The sequence below is a fragment of the Eleutherodactylus coqui genome, chromosome 10 (assembly GCF_035609145.1).
Source record: "Eleutherodactylus coqui strain aEleCoq1 chromosome 10, aEleCoq1.hap1, whole genome shotgun sequence".
Lineage (NCBI taxonomy): Eukaryota > Metazoa > Chordata > Amphibia > Anura > Eleutherodactylidae > Eleutherodactylus > Eleutherodactylus coqui.
The window spans coordinates 140,588,362-140,615,325 of NC_089846.1; the positions used below are offsets into that span (position 1 = coordinate 140,588,362).

The 26,964-nt window shown below is 47.6% G+C and overlaps 1 protein-coding gene across 1 annotated transcript; it reads right to left on the minus strand.

Moving 5' to 3' along the window:
- Positions 1-3,276: 3,276 nt before the first annotated feature.
- On the minus strand, positions 3,277-26,487 carry TSPAN15 (tetraspanin 15). Its single transcript, XM_066581959.1, has 8 exons — positions 25,859-26,487; positions 14,957-15,142; positions 14,802-14,876; positions 14,596-14,691; positions 14,191-14,307; positions 12,288-12,335; positions 11,064-11,180; positions 3,277-10,021 (listed from the first exon to the last, which is right to left on the minus strand). Exons 1-8 carry the CDS (start codon positions 25,943-25,945, stop codon positions 9,851-9,853), a joined length of 897 nt encoding a protein of 298 aa, XP_066438056.1. The 5' UTR covers positions 25,946-26,487; the 3' UTR covers positions 3,277-9,850.
- Positions 26,488-26,964: the final 477 nt, after the last annotated feature.

Consider the following 26,964-nt stretch of genomic DNA (forward strand, 5'->3'; position numbering starts at 1 on the left):
CCGCCCGTAGATCCTCATGGCCGATCCTGGTCGGTGACTACAAACCACAAATAGGACATTCTGCGCAACAACGATCCACTTAACGAAAATGCAGGTCCGAATACGCCAATTATCGTTAATGGGTCCATGGGCGGTCCGTATCCAGGCAGTAGAGACTATGGGCTGACTACACGCCGGTGTGAATGGGCCCTGAGCAGTTTGTAGGGGCCCACGGTGGTCCGAGTCATTTATAGGTGCCACTGGGCAGTTGGTAAGGTGTGCTCAGGCCATAATTCCTCCGGCGGCCTCGGTGGCGCTCCCTTAGGATCCTCCGTCCTCTTCTGGCTGGGATGGTGCAGCCTGGCACTTGGTGCTGCCAGTCACTGGCCTCCCCTTTAAGACGCCGACACAAGTGCCTGACCCATCTCCACTAGTTCCCGCTCCGCAGTGGACACACCACCAGTAGTCGCCTCGCGGCTCCTGTCTTCTCGCCCCACTCCCGGTATTGGTGACCCTCGTACCGGCTGGCATCGGTCACCTGACTACAGCGGCGCCCTGCTGGCATCTTTCCCTCCTTTCGGCCTGCGCTCATGTTGCCATTACTGAAGAAATCGTTTCCCGCCTCGTCCTGCGCTGCCGACTGCAAACTCCTCTCTACGTCTGGGCCCGTCTGTCTCTATAAACCTACATAAGCTCCAATCCCTCTTCTTGATCCCTTCAGGCTTCCTGCACACGGCAGAGCGCAATAGAGGGTGACCGCGGCCCGATTTTGGAGGCGGAGTTTACAGTAACTCCGGGAAGGTTGTAATCGTCCAGCACAGCGGTCCGCCGCGTCGGAGGATCGGCACGTATCTCCCATTGATGTCAGTGGTCGCCTCAGATCGCACGCTGTGCCATGGGTTTCCCTCCGCCGTGCATGCTGGGGGAACGCCCAAAGATCGGACAGGCCGCACATTATTTTTTCCTGCACTGCCCACACCTTTATATATGACCTGCGGCTCTATATGACCCCATGGAAAAGGAGGGGTTTCATATTTATGCATCTCAGTGCACAAATCTCACCTGATTTTCGTGGCCACGTGGAAACCGCCTCGGACCGGCCATCATACTCTACATTCTACAGAGACCCCCTTACAGAGGTATCAGATGCGCTCCCGCCGGCCACATCACACGGCAACGACTCCGATTCTTGTAGATCGCTGCGGCATTTGACACCGAGGATCAACCGCTCTTCAGGACGCTCCGGTTTGTGGGCCTGAAAGAGACCCCGCCGGCCTGGAGAAACAAAGATGGCCGAACCCCTGCTCTGACCGTGTGATATACCCCGCATTCGGAGCATCGGTAGTCTAAGACTACATGCCGCTCATGCACACAGCGCTGCTCAGAGCAGCAGGTGGTGTCTTATACTAATGTACAGGCAGAAGCCGGTGCGGCCATCTTTGTTCCTCCAGGCCTGGAGGGTCATTTTAAGGATACCGTGCGCTCCTGGTTTCCCTCTGTGCTCGTTCCGGCTCTTCTCCTCCTCGCTGTTGGGTCTTTTCATGGTTTAGTCCCAGATTCCATCTGCACAGTCCCTACAGGACAAACTAGCAGCAGACTTGGCTTTTAGTATCATCTCTACACGGACTACTCCCAATTATACCACGTCTCCCCGAGACACCCCACCCTATTACAGAATGCCAGCGCTTCTATGTCCGCTGCCTCCATCATCAGCTCATCAAAACTGAGCGGGAGTTTCTGCCGTCTACTAAATAACCTAAACTGGATATTTCTGGCATCAGCTTATTTCCTAGGCGGCACGCCCCATGGCTGACGTATAGTCAACTCACACGACTCCACGCTTCAGGCAGTCACTGGCAGCTCAAACATCCCCAGAGCCTGCTCTTCCCTCACTCTGCCCCCTGCAACTAGATACTGAGTGGGCTTCCCCACACTAAAACCAGCCAAGCTCAACTTTTTGTCCAACCACAACGCCAATGCCTCGGCCCTGCGCCAGCCCCTGCCCTCGAGCCTCGGCCCTGCGCCAGCCCCTGCCCTCGAGCCTCGCCCCTGCGCCAGCCCCTGCCCTCGAGCCTCCGCCCCTGCGCCAGCCCCTGTCCTCGAGCCTCCGCCCCTGCGCCAGCCCCTGCCCTCGAGCCTCCGCCCAGCGCCAGCCACTGCTCTCATGCCTCCGCCAGCCACTGCCCTCATGCCTCTGCCTTGCGCTAGTCCCTGCATTGGCTGCCCTTCAGTTATGAGCACAATGTAAAGTCCTCAGTATACGGCGCCCCCCTGTGGCAGCAGCCTGTATCTCCCCTCTCATCAGTCTACTACCTTAGACACACAGGTGTCAATCTCACACGAGTTTTGTGCATTGTGAGACATACAAAACTCACACAAACATGGATGCCGATCTTTTGAATGGAGTCAGACAAGTTCTTCCTCTCAGCGATTCTGCAAGGTAAAAAAATAATAAAATACCGGCTGTTTGTCCTATTTTTTCACATCCCTGGGAAGGCATCACCCATTTCTTTCAATGGGACAGTCAAACACCTGAGTGCGATGTGACGTTGCCTATTAAAATCAATGGGAAGCCCCGATCCTCCGACGAGTCGCGTGAAACAAGCGCCAGAGGATTGGAAGTTTGTATGAAAAAAATCCTCGCAGCGGTGGTAGACTGCGCGGTGACAAGCGTGATATCGAAGCGGGTTTCTCCGCCTGATATTGCGCTTGTCCGCATGAATGGAGCCTTACCCAGGCCTTTTTTGCTGCCAATGACCCTAGACTAAGGCTGGCTGCACACGGACGGGTTAGATTCCACATGCCGGGGCCCGCACTGGGATTAGACTCCGTACCCGGCCGCCATCCCTGTGTACCTGCCTTTTATTTTCTGCACTGCGGATGGTACGGCAGCTCGCTGTTGGACATGTGCAGTACAGATATATATATATTTTTTTAAATCCCGCTTTATCCGCTGCTCGTCCAATGGATAATGGAAGCCGTCCGGGCGGAATCTACAGGAAAATGGAGCATGCTGCGATTTTTCATCCACGATGGAGACCACAATGTGTTTTCGCCCGTGTGCACGAAGAATCACTTTTGCACTGCGTTCTTTGGGCGGGATTTGCTGCAGGATTCGGATGCGGTCGCCCGCTCTGGATTCTGTAATTCAGATCCGCCCGTGTGCATTCACCCCAAGGTCATCCTCAGTCCGAACTTCCCACTCCCATCCCCAATATTTTCCAGACAGTTTAATTTAAGGCTGGGCTCACACGGGCGCGATGTGCTGCGGAAACCTTTAGGAAATCACCAGGAACACCCGATAAACCATAATGTTTATTAATAATCCAAATCATGTAATCAAATACTCCAATGTTAAACCAAAAATAACACAAACATTTCCAGATGCAGAAGACCGGCAGATTCAGTGCAATCGAGTTAAACGTGGGGTCACAATCCTATACGGGGCTCCATAGAGCGCCATGAATGCAGGCACGCTGCCATCGCTGTGTGTCCAGGGGCATCGTGGGGAGACATTGTGAATGCACAATATGCCACAGCAATGCCCGTGTTCACAAGGTGGGTCTGCAACGAGGCAACATGACATAGTAGGTAAGGCCAAAAAACCCCCACATGTTCAGCCTATTACCCCCAATGTTGATCCAGAGGAAGAAAAAAAACACCAATAAAGGCAGAAGCCAATTTTCAACCTTTAAGAGGAACAAATTCCTTCCCATCTCCAATGCCAGCGTATCATTGCAGAAGGACACTGGGCATACAATATGCCATAGCAGTGCCAGCGTATCATTGCAGAAGGACACTGGGCATACAATATGCCATAGCAGTGCCAGCGTATCATTGCAGAAGGACACTGGGCATACAATATGCCATAGCAGTGCCAGCGTATCATTGCAGACAGACACTGGGCATACAATATGCCATAGCAGTGCCAGCGTGTTGGGTTCACATGTCAGGAGGAGGTCTCATCACTGGCTGATTATTCTTCAGTGTGAGCGCGGCCGACGACCGACTGAACGAGCAAATGATAAAAAACCCAATTAAAGTCTAACTATCTGCTGGTGTAAACGGACTGCAATTTACAGTTCCAACGATTTATTGCTCCATATAAACAAAGCCCCTTAATCAATATCAATCATTTAGGAGGAAATACAGTTTCCAAGACTCGGTTAGGCTGCCTGTCCATGGCATTTGGGGAGGAGGGAGGAGGATAGGCTCAACGCGGAGAATCGCAATTTAGATTCAGCGAGCAGAGAATCGCTATGACTCCATCTCTTGGACGCCGGCGCTGGGCTTTCCATATAGAAAGCTTCCCACAGTGTGATCCGCCGACCATTTATTGCCCGTGGACATGCAGCTTTAGGGTGACTACCCACTAGAGTTTGCAAATTCGCAGCGTTTTCTTCTCTCCAGGGGTCTATGGGGCTTTCTAATGTTAAAAACGCATCGCGACAAAATACACCGCGAAATCGCAATTTTGCGCGATGCGATTTTAACATTAGAAAGCCCCATAGACCCCTGGAGAGAAAAAAACGCTGTGAATTTCGCAGTAAAAAAGAACTGTAGTGTGTAGGCATCCTTATATGGTGGAGAAACTCCTGCTGACTTCAGTGCACTGTGACAGGGACCCTTCCACCCAATTACAGTGGGCACAAGCCACTTACTGAAGCCAACATGTACGATCGAGCAGTAAGGCCATGTTCAGACATGTCATTACACTTATAATGGAGGCATGCCATGGGATCGGTCATACAGTGGATCCATAGGTTACCCAATCGACTCATCGTCTACACTACTCTCGCAATCAAAAATGATGGAACCCAAGAAGTAGGTGTGATGTGAAGCCACAGATCCCACAGACACAGAGCCACATTGCTGATCGCTGTAGGTTCCACCTGTGGACTGAGGCCCTGTTATGTATGCATACCGCTGGAGAGCGGTTCCACCGGGTACCCCTTCATATAAGATACTTCATTTGTACTGAAAAGTGATTTTTTTTTTTAAATTTAACTCCAAAAAGTAGAAAAACGTAGGTAATTTAAGAACATTTTGTAAAGCAGACAAAAAGGTGCAACATTTTATGTTGTTTTCAGAGATGCAGTTTTATAAAAACCCTCCCTGGACCAGCTCCATAAAACGTGCAGAAAATAAAAAGCAATATTCTCAAATTGCACCCAGCAGAGAGACTGCAATGACTAATAGGGTCCTGATGGCTCGGCACTACGGAGCCACTGCAGTATGGCGACGGAACACGGAGCAACGCTTCTAGAGTTAGCAGAATCCAATGAGCAAGATACAATGGTAATATTCCATATGGCAGCTATAGAAAGGTACAGGACTGCCACCTACGGCTATGGCGTGGTACTGCTCTGTGCAAGAGGTCTGCCCCATGTGCAGGAGGTCTGCCCCATGTGCGCACTCAGCGCTTCTGTACAGATCCATCTGTCGATGTTTCCAGTTGTTGAATAGTGATAGAACGGACAGGTTTTGGCTGAACTCATTCTACCTTTACAGGCTTTAGTGCAGTGGAGCACACACTTCCATTTAGGCCACACACACCCATTACAGCTCGTACAACCTAGCAGCCTATGGACACTTCCTCTACCTCCATACTGTAGACTTCATTTTTGATATTCTGTATGAAGAGTAAATATATAAATTGTGCTCTACTCCATCGAATGCCTTATGGACTCGGTTTTTCTCCTAGAAAGTGTTGATATTAGGAGACAAAAGCTTCTATACAGGCTGAAAAGTTATGTTACTGTAACAGCCAATCATTGGCCTAAGTGGTGATGCCAACATGCATGACACATGATCACCAAGGCCAACGACTAGCTACAGTGGTCACATGTGTATGGCCAACTTACAGACCGGGCATAACAGCACACAATGCCAAGAGACGTGCCAACAGCAAATACATGAATTGCATTATATTTATGAATGTGGAAGTTCTTGGAACACGTTTTGATCAGTTGTGAGAGCCCATCTGGCCCGGCAGAATGGATCCTAACTAGAGATGAGCGAACTTACTCAGTTCGGGTGTTTTGGGACCCGAGCACCGCTTTTTCCGAGTAACTGACTATTCGGACGAAAAGATTCAGGGGGGGGGGGGGGGGGGGAGAGCGCTTTTTTTTTAAACTCCTGCTTCTCCTGCAGAATCCGCTGCCCGTCCACAATGTCACTTGGGGATGGGCTACAGGTCAGACAGCTTCCATTGACTTCAATAGAAGCCGTCCGTGCAGAGTCTGCAGGAAAATAGAGCATGCTGCGATTTTTCATCCACGAGCAGAAATCACAATTGGTTCCCATTTGAGCGCATGAAGAATCACTTTTGCATTGCCTTCTATGGGCGGTATTTGCTGCGGAATCCGGAGGCGGTCGCCCACTCCAGATTCTGTAATTCAGATCCGCCCGTGTGCATTCACCCTAAGGGGGCCTTCACACAAACTGTAGAAGGTGAAGATTTACCATGGGCTTCAGTCTTTGCATATTGGTATGTCCACGCAGGGCAGACCCCCCACATGGAAAACCCATGGCATTCACAGGAGCAGCAAAGTGAATGAGGTTTTAAAAGTCTCATCCTCGTGCTGCAGGATTGGACGAGCCGTGCGAAATCTACATCTGCAGCAAGTCAATTATAGCAGCGGATGTTCAGTGAGGATTCCATCTCTTCAGACGAGGGGTGAATTCTGCACTTATTCCCACACCTTTTTTATGCAATTTTTTTTCCGCAGTAAATTTTCCCTCCACCTGGACATAAACTAACAAAAAAGGGCGAAAACCACGGCATGAAATAACAGGCTGCGCCAAAGGTTTCCACTCCATGTGGATGAGATTTTCTCTAAGCCTCAGCCACAGTTTGTACTGTAAATGCTACTGAGTTTTTGCAATCATTTCCCCAGCATTTACAGACGGTGAAGGCGCTCTAAGACCTCGTTGGAGCAGATGGGCCCTTACGATTTGATCAAAATGTGCGCCGACCTCCTCAAATGTATAAATATAGCAGCAATGGAGTTCAGTATTCACATCGCCTTGTGGAAAGTTTCTTGGCTCCTCATTAATGGCTGATTTGTTGTTTTATAACATTTCCTGGAGGTATTTTAACATTCTAGTCCTTTAAAGCTCGGATACTTTAGGTACGACCCTTGATGAGCTTCAGTACTGCAGGCTGTAAGGCTGTATTTACATGGGCGACTTCCTCATGCAGGTTCCATCTGATGGCAACATGGACAGAACTCGCACGAGAGAACGACACATTTTCTAGGTTTATACACATGGAGATTTCTCTTGGACCAAGAGTTCAAGATAAAAAGGAAAACATCCGGTTTTCATGCGAGCGCAATGCGATTTTTAATTTTTCCTATTGAAACGTGATTTTCTCATGCTCAAGTGTGAGGCAATGTTGAGGAGATTCTCACAAAACGCATCGCAATTGCAAGTAGATTCGCACGCTTACAAGAGGGATATCGGGCTCGCCCATTTAAATACAGCTTTAGTACACAGTGAGTGGTGGCAGTCATCTTGTGGACTAGAGTCCATTGGGCTCATTTATGGAAAAAACAGTTGTCTTGTCCATAGCGACCAATCAGAGCTCAGCTTACATTTCTAAAACCTAAGGGAAAATGGAAGCTGCGCTGTGATTGGTTATTGGGCAACAAGGCTCGTTTTGATAAGGGAGGCCTATGGCTGTAGATGGAACCAGACCCACATATAGGCATGCATGTGAAATAGAGAACATGGTCCCTGGTGACTTCACAGGCTACTAGTGGCTAGTGGTTTATAACAGGAGAAGCCGGTGCACACAGGGCTGCTTATTAGTGAAGTACTATTCAGAGTAAATGGAGCCGTATGTGTACAGTAAAATGTTAATTTGCGTTTAATGTCCAGTCAGGCGTATAAATTGGGTCATGTCTGTAAAACATCTCATGGACCCATTATAGCCAGTTTGGCCATTCGCACCAATGTCTCCCACACCAATCATTGGTGTGTGTGTAAGATCGCTGCAGGTCCTATAGATCGCTGCAGGTCCTATAGATCGCTGCAGGTCCTATAGATCGCTGCAGGTCCTATAGATCGCTGCAGGTCCTATAGATCGCTGCAGGTCCTATAGATCGCTGCAGGTCCTATAGATCGCTGCAGGTCCTATAGATCGCTGCAGGTCCTATAGATCGCTGCAGGTCCTATACTTGACCACATTCAGATATGAAAATACACAGTGTGCAGGTGCAGTGTGCTGTCCGACGCGAACTGCAACTTGCATAGGGCTCTGTGAATATGACCTAGTAGATATCCATTACTAGACATTTCCCCACGAAGTCCATGAACCCCATGTTTGGTGAAACATTGCCCTAAGTTAGACACTAGTGGTAAATAGTTGTAAACATTGAACATATACACTATTATATGGAGAGGACCGCCCCTCTACAGTAATTAGTCCCTACAACCATTCTGCAATGAATTAAGGTACAGTATACCAATGCACTAGGGACTGCTGCTTGGCAGCCATCTTGTACGCCGCGCCACTTCGCAGATGCAAAAAACTCAGGCAGCTATCCTATGGGCTGTACCAATTTTCAGTCCCTAGTGAATGGGGCTGCAGGTAGGTATATAAAATTCTAAAAACACATAAAAATATACAATTATTGGCACTTTACACCTGAGCACAGACCAGTTAGTCTAGTCGTAAGGATAGATTCTTCATGTAAACATGACGGGAGAGAGAACCATACCACAGTCCCTTCTACAACAAGACTCCTGCCGTTCTAGGAGGTCCTTGGATTAAGTTTAGCACCTGCTCAGTATGCATATATAGTAGGACCTATAAAACATGTCGCTGTCCTAGCAAAGCCAAATACACCTGGTCGTATGTTCACCACACGTTGGGGAGGTACAAAGCGCACCGCTTTAAGAACTATTTAAAGGGCATTGCCAACCTTTATAAATAAAGTTAATTGAAAGTAGTAGATGACATACTCATTCCTTATATTATATCCCCAGCATGTGCTGACCACCTCCCCTCCATATTGGGGCCATGGATAACAGAATAGTTCTGCTTGTGTACACACAGGCTTTACATGGACAGCGTACATGCCGATAGATCGAGATTAGTACAGTAATCTGCTTACAGAAGCATGAACAGGTGATGTGCTCATTGCAGAGATCTTTACTTGTAAACTCTGGAAAAAAAAAAAGGTGGTCCGATTTAGAAAACCCTTCGGATACTCAATATTAGAGTATTCTGTAGGGCATCTCATGTCAAATACCCCATCATTAAGCCAAGCAGCTGCAGAGAGTGCTTCTTTCTGGAGGACTTGACACACCCGCTTTGTATGGACAGCCTACTGATTCCAATGCACACCATGTAATGCTTCATTTCACCTGTAGTGGTGCTGTTGAGTAAATGAACACTTGCTGCCAGCTTCCCTTTCAGATTACCGCTAGGATTCCCAACACTTGGAGCAACCACTGCTTGACGATCATGAGGTATGAAGTTTGCATTGTTTTTCTTTTTTGGTGGGATGGGGAGCATTGAGCACACATTGGTATTGCTGTAGGCTTTCAGGTCTTCCACCCAGGAATCAGAGTGCAGTATATTCAGGGCAGTCTTTCCATTTGCTATAGAACTGAGATGAATTCTGCTTGGAGTGCATGTGAAGAACGTCCATACAACTGTAGTTCAGAACCAGTAGTGTGATCCAGGTACAGGACAATATAGTCCTCATTGTCACCCGTCAACCTTAGTGGGAAATGTAGTTTTTCAGAAGAGTCCGCCAGCCCATCTCTAGGACCAGACATGTTTTCCAGTGTTCCAGGTGAGCGCTGGGGTTAATGCTTAGTGTTTGTTAGCACGACCGTTGGTGTGAGCTGAAGACACTCAGGCTGATGATTCCTGCCCTGGATAGCATCGGCAACAGCCAACAGAGGAGAACTCTATCTCCGGTCTAGTGGTCTCATCCTCCAGGAGAACATTCGTAGAATTGTTCCACTCACTGATCATATCTTCTACCCGGGTTATATAAAGGAGCGATAGAAGGACTCCAATGAACTAGTAGAAAGGTAAAGTATCAACGTTACACTACATGCATACATCATGTATAAGGGTACAAGAAAGGCTATGAAGTCAACTACACTAGACGGCTATGTGCCGGCACTGGGTGCTGCCTTTGGCCAAACCCACCACCCCCGATGGCTTGCCCATAGCATTTTGGAGGCCTAAAGATTTTTTTGGTTTTAGTTCAATTAAAAAATAAATAAATAAAAATCAGCATTTATTATTAACAAAGATGGCCGTCTCACCTCTCCGACGACCCGATAGACTAATGATGCATACTAATACAGTACAAGACACTACACTGCTCTGCTTGGCCAGTGCTGCCCACACGAGCATTCATGTGTTTAGGATGATAAGCCGCTGCCAGACAGCTCTCACGTTGGTTTGTCTCCCAGGAAAGAAAAGATTGGGCAGTGAGATTCAGCAGGCCGGATCCCCCTTCCTTCCCCAATAATCCTGTCGGGCTGAGCCCCCCATATGCATTAGAAGTCATTCATCCCCACGGTTATCAGCGGGTTTGGAGGACTAAAACAGTAATAGCTGTGGAATCATCAAATCCTGAATGTGTGAACGGAGACTTAAGCCTCGCAGGCGCTTTCAGTGGGAGCGTTAGACCGCGATTAACCCATGGTGGTATAACGCTCCCAGTGAAATTAATGGGGCCTCGCAGACATGTGGTCGATCGCGTTGCCACAATTTTAGCGCTGTCTGCTCTATTTGTCTGTTTAGCGCACCTCATCACCCATCACAATGATGTGGTGCGCTAAAACACGCAGTCGGCTGCAGGGAGCTGCGGTCAAAAGCGAAAGTAAAATTGCGGCAAAGCCCCGTGGTTGAAGTCGCGGCGCTTTACTGCGTTCATGTGTGAGATCTCAGCGACTCTTCCCCCACACGGTGCATGTAGTCTATACAGTATGGATTTGGCACAGATTGAGGACGGCCTTCATAACACAACGGCACGTCTTATGCTCTCGTGCATAAATTATATATTAATACCTCATTTGGGCTACGACTTACCCATATAATACACACTCACCTGAGGGAGGAGGATACCCAGCAGCGCTCCGGCCATGATGGTATAATTGTCCAAGAACCATATAATAACTGCATCCGTGCACCCTCGGACGTAGATAAACCTCTGAGCTTCCTGTCTCTGAACAGGAAAGAGACAACATGGTGTCAGAGGGAACATGCAGGGCCGTACTAATCGTAGTAGGAAGACAACACTTATGGGGCATGGCATAAAGAGAATTATGTACCTAGTATACAAATCCTCGGATTTTACTGTTTGACGGTCAAACTGACCCATCGGTGGACCAGGACATCTGATGACCCCAGCTCTGACATAACTGGGCCCAGCTACAGAGCCCGTGGGGTCCAGCAGGAGGGAATCCCATAAGAAGTTGGCAGAGTGGGTCACATGCTGATGGAAGTCTGTCACTTTTTATTGGATGGGGTGAGGAGATTTCACAATTTAGGCTTGGGGTGTAATGGTGATATAGCAGGGTTTATGATGAATTTAACAGGAGCCCATGCACAGGAGGGAGAGCTGCATGACTCAGTTACTGGGCATCCAAGGTGTGTCGGTCCAATAGTGTCGGGAGCAAGTACAGAAGAAAGTATAAAGTCTGCATGTGGTAAATGGGATGTGTAAAGGGGGCAGATAGTGTTCTCTTTTGTGGGCAATCCACAAGGACGTTGACATGACAAGACTATGGACAGCGTATGCAAGAGTGGTCTTTGTCATAAGTAATTCCAGCATTAAAGTATTAATAAGATGCGCCTTTCATCATTGACTAATTAGCTTAATCAGGTCAAGGGGAAGAAATATTGAGAAGTAATGGAAGAAAGTCTTAGGCCTCATGTCCACTAGGTAATTCTAATTTCAAAATCCAGGAGGGTGACCCGAACGCATGATCCGCGCCCATAGGGATGCATTGGACTCCCGCAGGTAAGTAAATACCTGCGGATGTCATTTTTACCTGCTGCGCAGATCGCATGTGCGGGAAAACACTCGCAATTTCCCTCTCTATGGGGAGAGAAAGCCGCAACGGAATGTCGGTGGCCGAACCGCTCCAAAACCTGCGGCGAAATGCTGCGAGTTTTGAAGCTGCGGTTTTCCCGCAGAAATCTCGCGGCTTTTCGCCGTGGCCAAGCCGCAAGATTTCTGCGGGATTTCCGTCCTGTGGGAACCCAGCCTTAAGATGCAGGATTGAATAAACAATACATACAGTAGATAATGCTCTCCTTAAGTACATACTTGAAACTTCATGGCATGGTATCCGCACAATGTATTCATTACTGCCGTCTGTAAGAGAGTAAAGCACTGCTATGTAACTGGTTACAATATGCAAAGTTCCTAGATAAGATTGGACAGATTCCTGCAGACACAACCCTTGAACTGCAGAAACAACTAGTTAGAGCAGTCCAAAAATAGGTCAGAAAGCGAAGCTTCCATAAAAAAACAACTTTTCTAGATTTTATTCATTAGAGTTAAAAAGATGTTACAGTACAATAGAGATGAGTCTCCAACGTGCAGCAGACAGACGGAAGGAAGGCTTACAACATATCAACTTCATAGAATTAAATATATGCTCAAAAATATACCCCTGAGGAAGATTGGGGCAAAACATGTGTCGGGGTGCCGATGGTAAGGTGGGCTTTACACATTATGTGCTGCTGCTTATATGCATAGATTCAATGCTTTGTATGCCTGAAGCGTCATTTTATATGATTAAATGTTTGTCAATATATAATTTTGCATATGTGCACTTTTTGAGCATATAGTTATCTATGAACTTGATATGTTGTATGCCTTCCTTCCATCTGTCTGCTGCACGTTGGAGGCTCATCTCTATTGTACTGTAACATCTTTTTGATTGTAATGAATAAGATATAGAAAAGTTTTTTCGTGGAAGCTTTGCGTGCTGACCGCTGACCTATTATTTTTGGATTGATTGTGCAGCAGGGCGTGTTCTGCTGGTTGTGAGATGCAACCGCTATTTATTACATTGCAACTTGTTAGATCAAGTGTCCAAATGTAAAGAGTTAATACCATGTAAACTGAATATGACTGGTTCAATAACAACCCTTCATTTTCTTCATTTCCTCCAAATATTCAACTACAACAACAGTCATTGACAAGAGCTGCATAGTTTCTGAAAGTAGTCATGCTTTTCACATATTCTTCTAACATTACAACCAAAAGACTGTCTTTATGCTTCCCAACTGAGTGAACACATTCAGAACCCCTTCAACCCAACACGGCTGTGTAATCAAAGCTCCATTTTTCATGACATGAAAACAAGTGCAGAAGAATCAACCCCACACGCCTCAAAGAAAATACCAACTGTACCCAAAAGGAACTCCCAGTAACAAAAGGAAGGGGTGGTGGTAAATTCCTCACTTTTCTAGGTCTGTCTTTCACACCACGTGCAAACCCTACAACCGGGATGGAGGAGAAAAAAATAAAAATAAAAAAGCTCGGCACCCGGCGTCCCACATACAAAAATGCTCCAGTCTCCCATTGTAGTCAATAGGGTTCGTAATAGAGTAAAGCTCTCGAATTTTACGAAAAGCTCGCCTCGAATAACGTGGACCCGAGCATTTGGGTGCTCGCTCATCACTAGACAGTACCCCTTGTTTTATTGTTTTAACCCTTTTGGCTCTGGTTTTAAAAAGTTAATTCTAAACAGGCAAGCCCTTTAAGGATGGACACGTGTGTACTGGTAGCTCCACATTAACTACCAGTCAATAACTCAGACCCATAACTCATGGGGAGCTCTGTAAGAGATCTGAGCAAATGGTCAAGTGCAGAGATGGCAGACTCTCCGTATCTCCGAGCAGCACCAGAGCCCTCTCCCACAATAAGTTTTGGTTAGACACTGCCCATTTCTAAACCAAAGCTAGAGGACAGTGTTTGCACGAGGCACTAAAATATGTATTGGTCTCGTAGATGGAGTAGGTCTGTTGACGAAGGAACATGCTCTGCCTCCGGTGTGCTCTAGCATTGCTACCACATTTTCCCCTTCTACCACTATTATCCATTTTCATCAGACCCCTTGACTTAACCTGACGAGTGCATTTCACGTACGCGGGAACATATGCCATATTAGCCATTCGTACCAGGAAGTTAGCGTGAAGGATTGTTAGGATGCCATTACCTTGTTTGTGATACAGCAAGTATAGGGAACGCCACATGCAAGAGGTCCCGGAGCTGAGCAGGAGTGATATTCATTCTTTTCCCAATCCATGTACTCTGCTCCCCCACAACACTTGAACTGGAAACAGATTTAAAGCCATTACAAAAATACATCATCTATATACCCTCATATATTCAGATTCATTTTGCCTTCCCTTTCCATTGAGAAAAATATGGTTGCTTTCTTCCCAAAACATTGCTCCACTTGTCCGCAGGCCGTTTGTGGCATTGCTGCTCATCCCCATTCACTGCAGTAGCAACCAACGGGCAGACGTGGTTCGGTTTTTGCAAGAAAGCAGCCCTGCCCATCTAATCCTGTACGGCCCCTCTAAACTCGTAAGTTACTACTACATTTGTAAATATTCACCTGCTTTTGTACAAAGTCCATGATGTTTTTGAAGTCGAGGTCATCATAGTAATTCCGTATTCCCTTCCGAATGTTTTTATTCAGGAACTCCATTGTCTGGCATAAAAGAGAGACTCATCATTGGTCTGTGGACTGGATGAGATGTCCTCCCCACACAAACAATGGAGACCAGGTAAGAGGCGAGCAGCTGGAAGCAGAGTCCTCACCTGATTTCTAAAGATCAAGGCAATGATTCCCCCAGTCAACTCCAACAGAAGGCAGAGCCCCAGGATATACATGAACTGCAAGAGGGAAGAACAGGAACATACAGATACAAAGATCTGAACAGATATGTACAGCCCCGCATGAAGGCCATACTCACCGCTTTGAGCAGGCACAGATTATCTCGGAGCGATGCCAAGACTCCGATGAAGGATACAACAAACATGAGAACTCCCAGCAGAATGAGGATGATGGCCGGAGCAAGGAAGGCGCCATGTAAAGTCTTATACTTCTGCCTCTCAACTTCAGCATAGATCCCAATAGCCAGGACAAGTGCGCCTATCAGCTTGGGAGGAATGGAGAACGATGAAGTAATAAATACAAAAAAGTCACTAGTAAATACAGCAGGTTATTGGGTTACTCTCTTACGGAGGTTAAAAAGTATAAACCATGCTGGTCGAGCTGGCGGATCAATGTAGCCAGCCTTAGAGAGGACCTTTCATGCCCCATGTCAGTGGAGTCAGCTTTGTAACTTTGCAGCTTTGTGTCCCTCTGACTCAGAGTCCATAAACTCCCAATGCTGTGAATGTCAGTGGGTGATGCCCAACATGATTGACTGAACAAGCGGTGGGACCACCAGGAGCCGAATCTAAAAAGAACCAGTATGGGAGAACTTGGAGGAGTACAAAACAAGACATTGCTAGAGCAGCGGGGCCACGGAAAAGCTATGCAGTGGGCCGCAGTAAGAGGAGGGCATGAGCTCTTTAAAGAGTAACTGCACTCGCAATGTTTTGACATGAGACTTTGGACGTGTCTGACATCCGCGGGGGTCCGGCCCCAGAGACTCCCGCTGAGCACCCAACACCTATCTTTCCTAGAAATCTACCACAAAACAAAGAGCACCTTCAGACCTGTGGCCGTGGTTCTGGTCCATTTCTGTTCTTTGGCTCAGTCCCTGACTATAATGGGTCTCTCCGGTTTTCTGCATTCAGACCAATACTTTCCCACATGCTGCGCCATCACATCCAGGATCTTAAGCCGTAAGATGTGAACATACCTTCTGACGCAGATGTGAACCTGGCCTATATCAACTTCCCACAGTTTGAAAGGATTGTACCAGGATTTCAAGTTATCCCCTATCTGAGAATGTGCTGATCGGTTGGGTGGGGTGTGTGTGTGTGTGTGGGGGGGGGGGGTCCTCACGACATAGACCCTTGCCAATCTCAAGAACAGAGGTCCTGTGTCCCCCATCCTTCTCATTGTGGGGTTACTGCACTCCCTGCAGTTAGGAGGAGCCCCCAGTGCTCCCTTCGCTGTTCACCAGCCCCATTGAAATGAATGGAGTGCTGCCTGCTCATGTGAGACAGTGGTCCATTCATAGTGACGTCCCTGCAGGGACAGAAGTGACGGGAGAGTGGGGCACGGGGAGGACTGATAGAGATGGCAGCGGTCTCAGTGGTGAGACAGTCACCGATCAGTAAGTTGTTCTCTAGACTGTGGATAACCTAGAATCTGAAATGCTCTAGAACCTTGATTTTTTAAATATTTTTCTTTACTTTCTGGTCATGTGATGGACAGAGGCGCTCGGCTCGTACAGAACAGTTATCGGACCCCTGCTCTGTACCTCCTGTGTGAGCGCCACATGACCAGGACATTTATTGACAGTCAATAAAAAGAAGTTATTTTTGACCAAGAACGAGCAGAAGAGATCTTGAAGATCGTGAGGAACCGATACTGAAAGTATGTTGGAGAGGTTGTATGAAGTCTCCATTATTACAAGGAATGAGCTTTGTCCAATGAAATGGTAACAACCCCTTAAGACTGCTAGACCTATAAGATATGGGGGCGAGGGTCCTCAAGCGCCTTCCAACCCCACTGCTTATTCTGTGGCATCCACACCACATTCCTGACAGTGCGAGATATGCAGCTTATTGTACCCGGAATACCTCATGTGAAGGAATGACAGCGTGCGCTCACAAGCCCGGACCCGACTGAAAGATATCCCCCCTCCGGTAATTCTACAAGAACCTTCCTTCATCTTCAGACATTATCACAAGGACGCCCTGGGGGGAGGGGGGGGGGGGGGGGGCAGAGGTAAGCAGCGCAGACAAGACTAAAAGGCCTTTTACACGTGGCGTTTATTGTGCAAACAGTAGACCAGGTGGGCTGCAGGATGATCGTTAGGTGTGAATGTGTGCAAACGAACAGCAATAAACGGTTAGATATCACTGATCGCATCCTTCATGCAGACCTGAAGATGATTGATCGTCTGCTGCCGCATCCCTTAGACGTCGTACGACTTGCTGAATAGTGAGCAGTGGCCGAAGGGCTGACTAGAGGCGTGCATGTGGTCCAACGAACAACCGAACGACTCTATCATTTAGTGTAAATGCATGCCCAGTCACCCATATACAATTGTGGCGTCACTGCTGGCTGCTCGCTCCAGTTTATCTTGCTGTGTAAAAGGGCATAAAAGATACAGTTTCCTGCGGCCCCTTCCCACTAAGAATCCAATGCAGCGCTGTACCCCCACCATCACCTGCTCTTGGGATTTGGAATGCTGAATATATATATATACACCCCCCTCCGGCCATGTCTGCTGTATGCCACACCTTCAGCTTGCCATAAGAGGCTGGAGATCGCCCATTACTGCAGAAAGCATTTACAATCTTGGCATCAAACCGCCATAGTAAGTGTCGGCAGCCGATTTAGTCTTTTTGTTGTCATCCCGCTTCCAAGAATCAAAGCCTTTTATTTTTCTGCTGACATAACCCCACAAGGCCTTGTTTAGCAGAACCGATTGTGTTATTGGCACGGTTTAATGTACCATAGAATGTATTGGGGGAAAAGCTGCTGCGCCATTTTTGGGGGGATTTTTGAAAACTTTTATTGTTCTCAGTGTGGTAGGAAAAAAAATGCCCCGACTGCATCATTATACTACGGCAATACGAAGTTCAGATTTAGTTTCTTTTTTTACTGCTTTCATTAAATCATAAAAATAAAAATCCTTAAAAAAAAAAAATTGCTCTGTCACAATATTCATAGAATGTTACAGTTGGAAGGGAGCTCCAGGGTCATCGGGTCCGACCCCCTGCTCAGTGCAGGATCATTAAATCATCCCACACTGATGTCTGTCCGCCTTTGTTTAAAGACTTCCACTGAAGGAGAACTCACCACCTCCTGTGGTAACCTGTTCCACTCATTGATCACCCTCAGGCTTTATTCCCATGAGCGTATATCGGCAGCCGTGAAAACGGCAGCCGATATACGCTACGATCTGGGGAGTAAAAACTTGTGAACGGGCACACAAATTTAACGTTTGTGTGCCCATTTAGACGGCATGGGCCCGGCGCATATATGCTAAGGCCCCGCCCCTTCCCGATTCACCTCCCCTCTGGCTGCTTGCAATGGGAGGGGGTGCGGAGCTAAGCGCTGCCCTACTTCCTCCCATTGCTGGCTGTGGACAAGGAGCGGGGAGGGCGGGAGCTTAGCTCCACCCCCTCCCATTGCAAGCAGGTGGAGGGGAGGAAAGAAGATGGAGGTAGTTTAGCAGTCACGCTCCTAAACTCCCTCCCACCCCCTTCTCCGGCCGCTGTCGTTGGCTCCCATAGAAGATCATGCAGCGGCAGATGTATTCCGGCCCAAAGATAGTTCCAGGGCCTGACTTTAAAATGCCCGGCGCTATATTGGCCAGCCGGGCGCTTTTATGTCACGGGAATACGGCCATGTGATCTGATGTACTGGAATCCAATGCATCAGATCATAGCGTACATCAGCCAACTGTGAAAACGGCGGGCCAATATACGCTCACTGTCAGAAAGGGTTTTTTAATATCTAATCTGCGTCTCCTCCCATTGCTTCTAGGTTTTCTTTAAGGCTGACTGGGACAATGTACCGTATTTTCCGGCGTATAAGGCGACCCCCAACTGTTGACTTATACACCGGAAATACGGTGAAGGAAAAAAAACATACAATACTCACCTCCCGCGGCTCTGCTGCAGGCTGTCACTCCCTCCTCCTCGCCGACAGAGCATCCCTTTCTGCATGTGGGGCTTGCATGCCCCGCCTCCAGAAATCTAATGCTCTGATTGGCTAACTCAGCGCGGCGTCAGCCAATGAAAGGTGGCACTGCGTTAGCCAGTCACAGCCATTCAATGATGTAATTGAATGGCTGTGATTTGCTAACGCAGCGCCGTCTTTCATTGGCTAACAGCGCGGTGTCAGCCAATCAGAGCATTAGCTTTCTGGAGGCGGGGCATTCAAGCCCTGCATCCAGAAAGCAGTGCTCTGTCGGCGAGGAGGAGGGAGCGACAGCCTGCAGCAGCACTGCAAAACGCTGCGGGAGGTGAGTATTATTTTTTCTTTCTACAGCTTATACCCGGCGTATAAGTTGACCCCCGACTTTGGAGAAGATTCTCCTGGGTTAAAAAGTCATCTTATACGCCAGAAAATACGATACTCAGAAAGTAGAGAGCAGGCAGTAAAAACATCGTAAATACCTACTGTGAGCGGATCATACACTACAGGAACATAAAGGTTAGGAATAGGAGAAAAACAATCCGGCTCCATAAAGATGTAAAGGGGAAACAAACAGAAAGCAGGTGAACTGCTAAAACAAGAAGGCAGCGAAGAAGCACTAAACACTATAAAGGGAAAATAAATTAGGTAAAAAGCAACAAAGCCGAAAAACCGAGAGACTTCCTGCCAAAGAGCAAGACTAACCCTGAACGGTCCTTCAGCTATATAAATAGTAAAGGGTTAATACTGGAAGAGTTCGGCCCTCATAACGTAGGAAAACCTGTAGAGGCCGATGAGGAGGAAGCAGATCTATTACATGGCTTCTGTCTCCGGTGTATTCAGAGGAAACGTCAGAGGAGGCGCAGAGCGAAGAACTAAACTCCACTAAAGGTCACCAGTTACACCAGAAAGAAGTGCAGAGACGTCTTAACCCCTTTTGCTGCATTTTTCTCTTCCCGTGACACATACGGCCATTTTAGTTATTTTTTTTTTACTGACTTCTTCCTTTTTTTTTTAGTTTTATTAGGGGTAAAGAAAAAAAAAAGAAGGATGGCTGCGGGGCAACCCAATAACTATGTATAAATATATCAGGGGACGATACAGAGATCTCTGCCATCATCTGTTTATACCAAAGACTGACTTAACAAGGGGGCGCCCTCTACGTCTAGAGGAAAGAATGAAAGGGGTTCTTTACTGTAAGAGCAGTGACATTATGGACGTGATGGCAGCAACCTGAGTTTAAGAGGGGCTTGGACACTTGAGTGCAAGAGTATTTGGGCTTATTCACACGAGGGCATCTACAGTGTGTTTTTACGTCTGACATATACGCGACCATCTGAGACCATCACACAGGCGAACATACGGCACGTAAAAATGTTGCACCGTAAAAAATAAAACATATGCAACCGAAATACGGCGGCAAATATACAGTGGGTAAAAATACAGTTCTGATCTTTTGACTGATATAGGGCGGCGGCTCCCATAGACTCCTATGGGAGCTGGGGGAAAAAAGGGAGAGGGAGTTCTTTTAGCAGCATCCAACGCTGTGAAGAGCTTGCAGGTGCCTCCATTTAGGCATCCCGAGGATTTTTGCCGAGTGAGGGTTTTTTGGGGTTCGACATATTTTTTCTGCTAAAAATGATGCTCGTGGTCGCGCGAATGGACGACACCCCCATGCTTCCTTATATATGGCATAGTAGGGGCACATAGGCTTTGTTGATATCTGTGGTTCGATTTTCATTGTTCGGCGTCATCAAAATAAATAAATATGGAGGGGTGGATTGAGCACATGATAAACGATGGCTGACAAACCCCATTAACTAGAATGGAGTCTGTTGAGTTTCCATCATGCCGACTGGCATTTAATTGGCCAAAATAGCACATCGTGCCACGTTATGGTGTCCAGTACAACACAGCAGATCTGCGCTTAAGGCTTCAGATGGCAACTCTGACCAATGTGAACACAGCCTGAGACTGCGGTCCTGTAAACAGTTATTAGGCTCACGTTGTCATGACGTTCCATTGGCACCGCACACCTCCGTCACGGGAAGGGGCGATATGAGAAGCCCTCCCCTCTAACTGCTTAGGTGCTGCAGTTGTCATTGACCACGGCATCTAATGGATTAAACACCCGGGACCCAAGCACCACCCGCTACCTATGGAGGAGGCTCAGCTCAGCTCATACATGTGCAGCAAATGGTGGAAATGGCTTAAAGGCACATTCGGCTGAACCTAATGGGAAGGTCTCTTTATAAAGGTTGTACTTTATTATAATGTGACCACCACGCAGCTAAGGGGAACTGGAGGAGATGATACAAGTTCACCTGTCCATAGGTTGTGCGTGGCATTGCAGTTCGACCCCATGGACTTTAGTGGAGCGGAGCCAATACTAGATGCCACCCATGCGGAGGGGTGGTGCCGATTCTGGAATGAAGCAGCCATTTTCTAGCCCTGTCCATTATACTGCCTATTGGGACATCAGTTTATATAGTCATGGTATATACCTGCATAACAGATTTCTATGGCAGGATAAGTGGACGGCTCACTATATGCCATAATATAGTACTGCCATCACATGCTGATATATGCCAAGTGCAATGACTCTGCAATCTGTTGCTCCATGGTTGTGTTCGGACCATTTCCCAGAAGGTGTGTCCTTAAGTTATAAAGTCCTAGATAAAAGGCACTCCTGCCTGGAACAACCGCTGATAAGGGAGAACAACAGCAGCAGCAGCCAAGGACTCTACCTGCACCTGTACATAAAGTAACCTACCCTCCTGGCGAAGCTGAAGTTACAGTGATAACAATACTTCTGACATGTACTGTAAGGCCGCCTTCACATGTGCCAGAAAATTGCGCAAGATGTGCGCTGTGAGAAGCACGAATATGAACCGCATTCAAAAGAATGGGGTCATATAAATGAGCAATTTTCTCCCCCGCATGGCACCGCGGAGCGGGAAAAAATAATTTGCAGCGTGTTTTATCTTGCTGCATGGTCTCGCATTCCCTGCAGGGAATTCACGCGTTGGCGAGCGCGATATCAGCCCGTGAATCACGCCCAGATATCTGGCTCACCCGTGTGAATTTAGCCTTCGGCCGCTCACACATCACTTTGTACTGCGATTAGCATGCCATCCCGATGCAGCATTAACCGCGGTCCAGCGCTCCTATTGTTTGTAATGGGGCTTCTCATTTCTAACGCCGCAATTTTTTGAGCACTGTCTTTTCAATTTTTTTAGCGTTTTCGCATTTAATGCACCCATCACAGTGTTGGGGTGGGTTAAAAAGCGCTGCCCAACGCTGTGACACGTTCCAAACCACCGCTCAACATTGTGGTAAAACGCAGCAGTTTCCAGCGACGTTTAACTGAACGCATGTGCGAGAGCGGCCATGAAGTGGAAGTCAGTGAAAACCTGAACAACTAGCACATGCTCAGACTTAATGCGACCCATTCCCTGCAAGATCTGCAGACCTTAAAGCCCGTTTACATGGCAAGATAAATTGCAGAGAGCATGCGAGGAGCGGTGAGGAATACCGGATATCATTCGCTTGACATGCATTCACACTGAACAATAATTGGTCTATTACCAGTAACCCTGCGCCGCTCTCGGCAGCCAATCGTTGCAATGCTTGTTCATACGACAGGATCGTCAGGTCTGCATGAATAAGATCTGATCAGCAAGAATCTAATAATTGATCGCTGATCAGACATTCAATATGTTTACAGCCAACAAGCAAAACTAAAAACACCCAAAAACACGTGACCGAGGATCTATTCACAGGGGCGACAGTCTTGCCTGAGCTTTGTGCGTTGTGAGACGCACGAATACGAACTCCATTCTTTTATGCACATGGGCAATGTTTTCTCCCGCATACAGATCGCACGTTCTATCCTTTGGCGCTGCCTTGGAATGGGACCTTAGATATATCGCCTGGCGCCTCATGTGGTGTGATGCTTCCTATTGGAACCAACGGATAAAACCTTTTGCTCTTTTGACATGTGAAGCACACGTCTGAGGATCGCAACTTCACAGGTGCACTGCAAGGGGTTATTGGATGAAGAACGCACATTTGCAAGCGCTATATTGGGCCGAGTTTCCACTCCGATTTCGCGCTCGCCCGTGTGAATGTAGCCAGATTATTCGCATGATAACTGTGCTATATAGTAGGACCTTAAGATCCTCCAGCATCTTATAGAAGGTCTCTGTCAAAACTGGCACTTGCTGCGAAGTGTGATGGTGGAACATCTAGGAGGATCCTAAAATTACCAAACAAGTGAAAATGGAGCAGATGGTTCTGCATGGTAGGTGGGCGGTAGGTCACCCGAGAGGGGAGTACAGTCAAAATAATAGATGTGAGATAGGCGAAGTCTCTAGTCTCGGACCGCTCCCAAAATGGAAGGACTCCATGGATTATCGAAATCCCCTTGATGCTAATCAGATTGATCAAATTGCAATCATCATGTAATTAATGTCAAGCTAAAGGCCAAATCTACTATGCGATTTGAATGAACCAATCTGAGCGGTGTCAGAGGGAGCGCTGCTCCGCAGAGCCGGCCAAAGTCAATGTTTGGCCCGTTAGAGTATCTTTTTAATCAAATGACTGCAGTTTCCTGGATACAAACCACAAGGACAAGCTCTGTGCCACGATAGGTCATCAATGAACGACCTACCTCCTTGACGTAAGCTGGAAGCAACTGTTGTAACCCCCCTACATGTAGAGAGTCGAGGAGGGCAAAGAGGCGGAGCGGCAGCACTTTCTTACTTCATGGTGTGGCTTAATCTTAACTGTGAAAGGGGCAGAAGAAGGGCCGTCCATCTGCCCTCCTCACCTCTGTAGACCCCAGTTAGAGCGTCGAGAGGAGGGCAGAACTGCCTGATGTGTTTAATGAAGAGCCATTTGGGAATTGGTGAGCCAAGCCAAAATGATCACTTACCTAGAAGAGCCAGAATGCCCATCAGTACTCTACATACATTGAGCCAACCAGCAAAGAACCATGGGAGGTTTCAGCTCTGAAGACTTCCAAATTATGAATGCTGCTGCTCCGAACTAGAAGGCCAATTTCAGACGAGTGTGCTGCAATACATTTGTAACTTAACGCACCGTTTATCGTGCGTTCTTCTATGGGAGGGGAGGACTTTAATGTTGCATATAATTAGCTGGAATTCACACTGGTAACATTCCGCAGCATGCGGGTTCCATGCACAACAGGTACGGGGTGCACCTCGCTGCGGGGGGGATGTAGAGCCATCAGCCAATGCCTGTGCGGTGCCTCTTTAGAGCATTTTACTGTTAGAACCACAGGCGATTATTTTTTTCATGTTCACGAAAATGGATGCAAATCCGGTGTTCATCACAAAAACACATCGTACACATTACAAGCTGCAGATAAAACACCTTCCCACTGACCTACATCACTATTGCCCATGCGAAAAACAAATCATGGCATGTTCCATAGCATCCCACATTATGGGACAATAGGGTGCCATATGGAGGCGCCAGCACATGGACCTGTGTAATACTGAGCTATGGACATATCACGCACCACCCTACATAAGGCTTCACCACCTACACAACGCTCCTGGCAGGGTTTACCCGTCATAATGGGGCACCACTGTATGGTGGACTCCGTTCAGTCGAGCCCTGGGGGGTGCAGGGGTTTGGGTTGTAATCAAGACAGTAGAGAAGGTTTCCCTGCATTACCCTGATGGGATCCAATCCGGCTTATTGCACAGGCATGCAGTATGCCTCAAACCTCTGATGACGTATCAGACGTTGGGTTGTACAAGATGAAGAAAGACTCAAATAGGTAAAGGGTTAACGCTCAAGTTGAGATTCTCTGCTTGTCTGCAGCCTTGCAAGGTGAAACACACCTCAGCTAAGAAAGTCAGGTAACCGCCTCGCCTGTCCCCGCTAACAGGTCCGGCTAGTTCCATTGGGTTTTCTCTTTTGTGCAGTTTCTGCTTATTCCGTAAACAAGTAGAAGGGTGTTCATAGACGGCGATTTATCGTTTGAGCGAGCTTACGGTGTCAGCGCTCGCTCAGGCAGCCTGTAGATACCGGCAGATACATGGTTGGTGAGGTTTAACCAGACATCGTTCAGTCTTTCACATTTGCTGTATAAGCGACTGAGAACGACCGCTGGGAACGACCGCTGGGAATGAGCGCTGGTTACACCCGACGATAAATGAATGAGCTGACGATAACTGTTATGCTTGCATAAAACGAATGAGCAAAAAGCGAACAATTATCATTCGTTGTTCAGTTGTTGGGGCACGTTTACACTAAACAATCAGCGTCACCTTTAAAAGCACCTTAAGTGCTCCTTTACACGGGCGTCTGTGTGCAATGCGCAGAGAATAGACCCCGCTGATTACAATGTGTTCCTTTACATGCACTTTTTCCTGCACATTTTGGCGACGCAATAAAAAAAAAAAAAAACAAGACACCAAGATACACAACGTGCTTTTTTTCCTGCACATCAAAAGTTCCCCACATTATGCAAGGAGATGCGCGATGCCTAATTACTCCAGTTCCAGATGTGGATTTTACCAGACTAATTAGCCATTTCAATTGGCGCGTCTGTTTGCCGTGCATTAATGAAGGCGCCTCGTGGGGCGCAAAAAGTACAGTAAAAAAATGCAGATGTGCTTGGAAAAAAAAAAAGTGTAGTTCATTCCGAAAAAGTGTATTCAGTTGTGTGAAAGGAGCCCTGAGACTAAACCCTAAGAAAACCACCCGCAGACAGGCAAAGCATAGGACCTAGACCAGGACCTCTGAGGGTCCAGTGACCGACGGGACTCCCAGCAGATGCAACTAGTGTGTTAGATAGGAATTACAGAGGACAAGTATTATTCTGGCTGGTCAGTAAACCTGTTGAAGAATAGCCTCTACTCCTACCTGAAATGGCTGATAACAGAAAACAATACACTATTACACTACACAGCAAATGGAAAGTAAACTACACATCTAGTTAATGTGCAGGTATTACACATGTCAATAACACACCCAAACCATACAGTCCCCCCAGAGAAGGGCCACTTACCCAGAATATAGTGCTGTATACAATGAGGGTGAATTTCAGACACAGGTATGGGAATCTGGAGCAATAGCGAACCTCGCCGGCAGCCATGGGCACAGGTCAGGTGTTTCCGTAAACTCTAGGCAGGTGGAACCCTTGACTCTTAGCAGCACAGGTGCATGGGACCTAGCAGCCCAGGTAAAGTGGGGATCTCCTCCGTAGTACGGGAACCTTCCCTATAGGACAGGTGAATGCGACGTTCTCTGAAGCCCAGGTAGCACCGGGGTAGATCCTGGCAGCCCAGGTAGGGTATGGCGACAGGTAATTGCAGGTTCCTGTATCAGCTGTCAGTACATTTCAGTACAGAATGAATGTGAGCAGGGCTGGTAGGGATTGCTGTAGGGGTGTGTATGGTTGTATAGGAGGGGCCGGCTGTGTATCTAGCAGCACACTGGGTTGCATGGGTGTGTTTCGGAGGATGTAATGTGTTGTGATGGGTGGTTGTGTAGTGTGCCGGGCAGCTGTAGGGCTCTGGATGAGTCACACTAGGAAGCAGGAAACTGGATTATCCAGGCAGGAGTTGTGCGGATCAGCTGGGTGAATGCTCAGGACTTGGTCTCTTGCAACCAGCAGAAGCGGATCCCATTCCCTGTCCCTTTATTGCAATGGCTGGGCTTCCCCTGGCAAGCTGTAGGGCTTTCCTTAGTAGTGGGCTGGCACTGGCAAGTGATTGGCCATGCCAGCTTGTTGCTGTGCCTCCTCCCAAGGTGTGTCATGTATGAGCACACAGCCTCAGCTGACTCCTAGTTTATCCCAAGTGATCATGCTGGAGCCGCACAGAAACAGCCCTGAATGTTACTGCTGACCCTGCAAGCCGACACTATGGGTAAACACTATGGGCAAACACTAGGGTAGACGCCCGCTGCTTGGGAAAATATATTATTAGTAAATACATAACAAGCAGAAACAAAAAGCCCCCGGAAACAATGTATCCAAATGTTAGAACTTTTAGCAGCAACATATTTAAAGCACCTAATTGTTTTATAGTGACGGGCTGGTAAAGAGTTGCAAATTCAGATTCTGCCTGGAAGAGTTCATGTAACACGATTAAACAAATCCAGGTAAGGCAG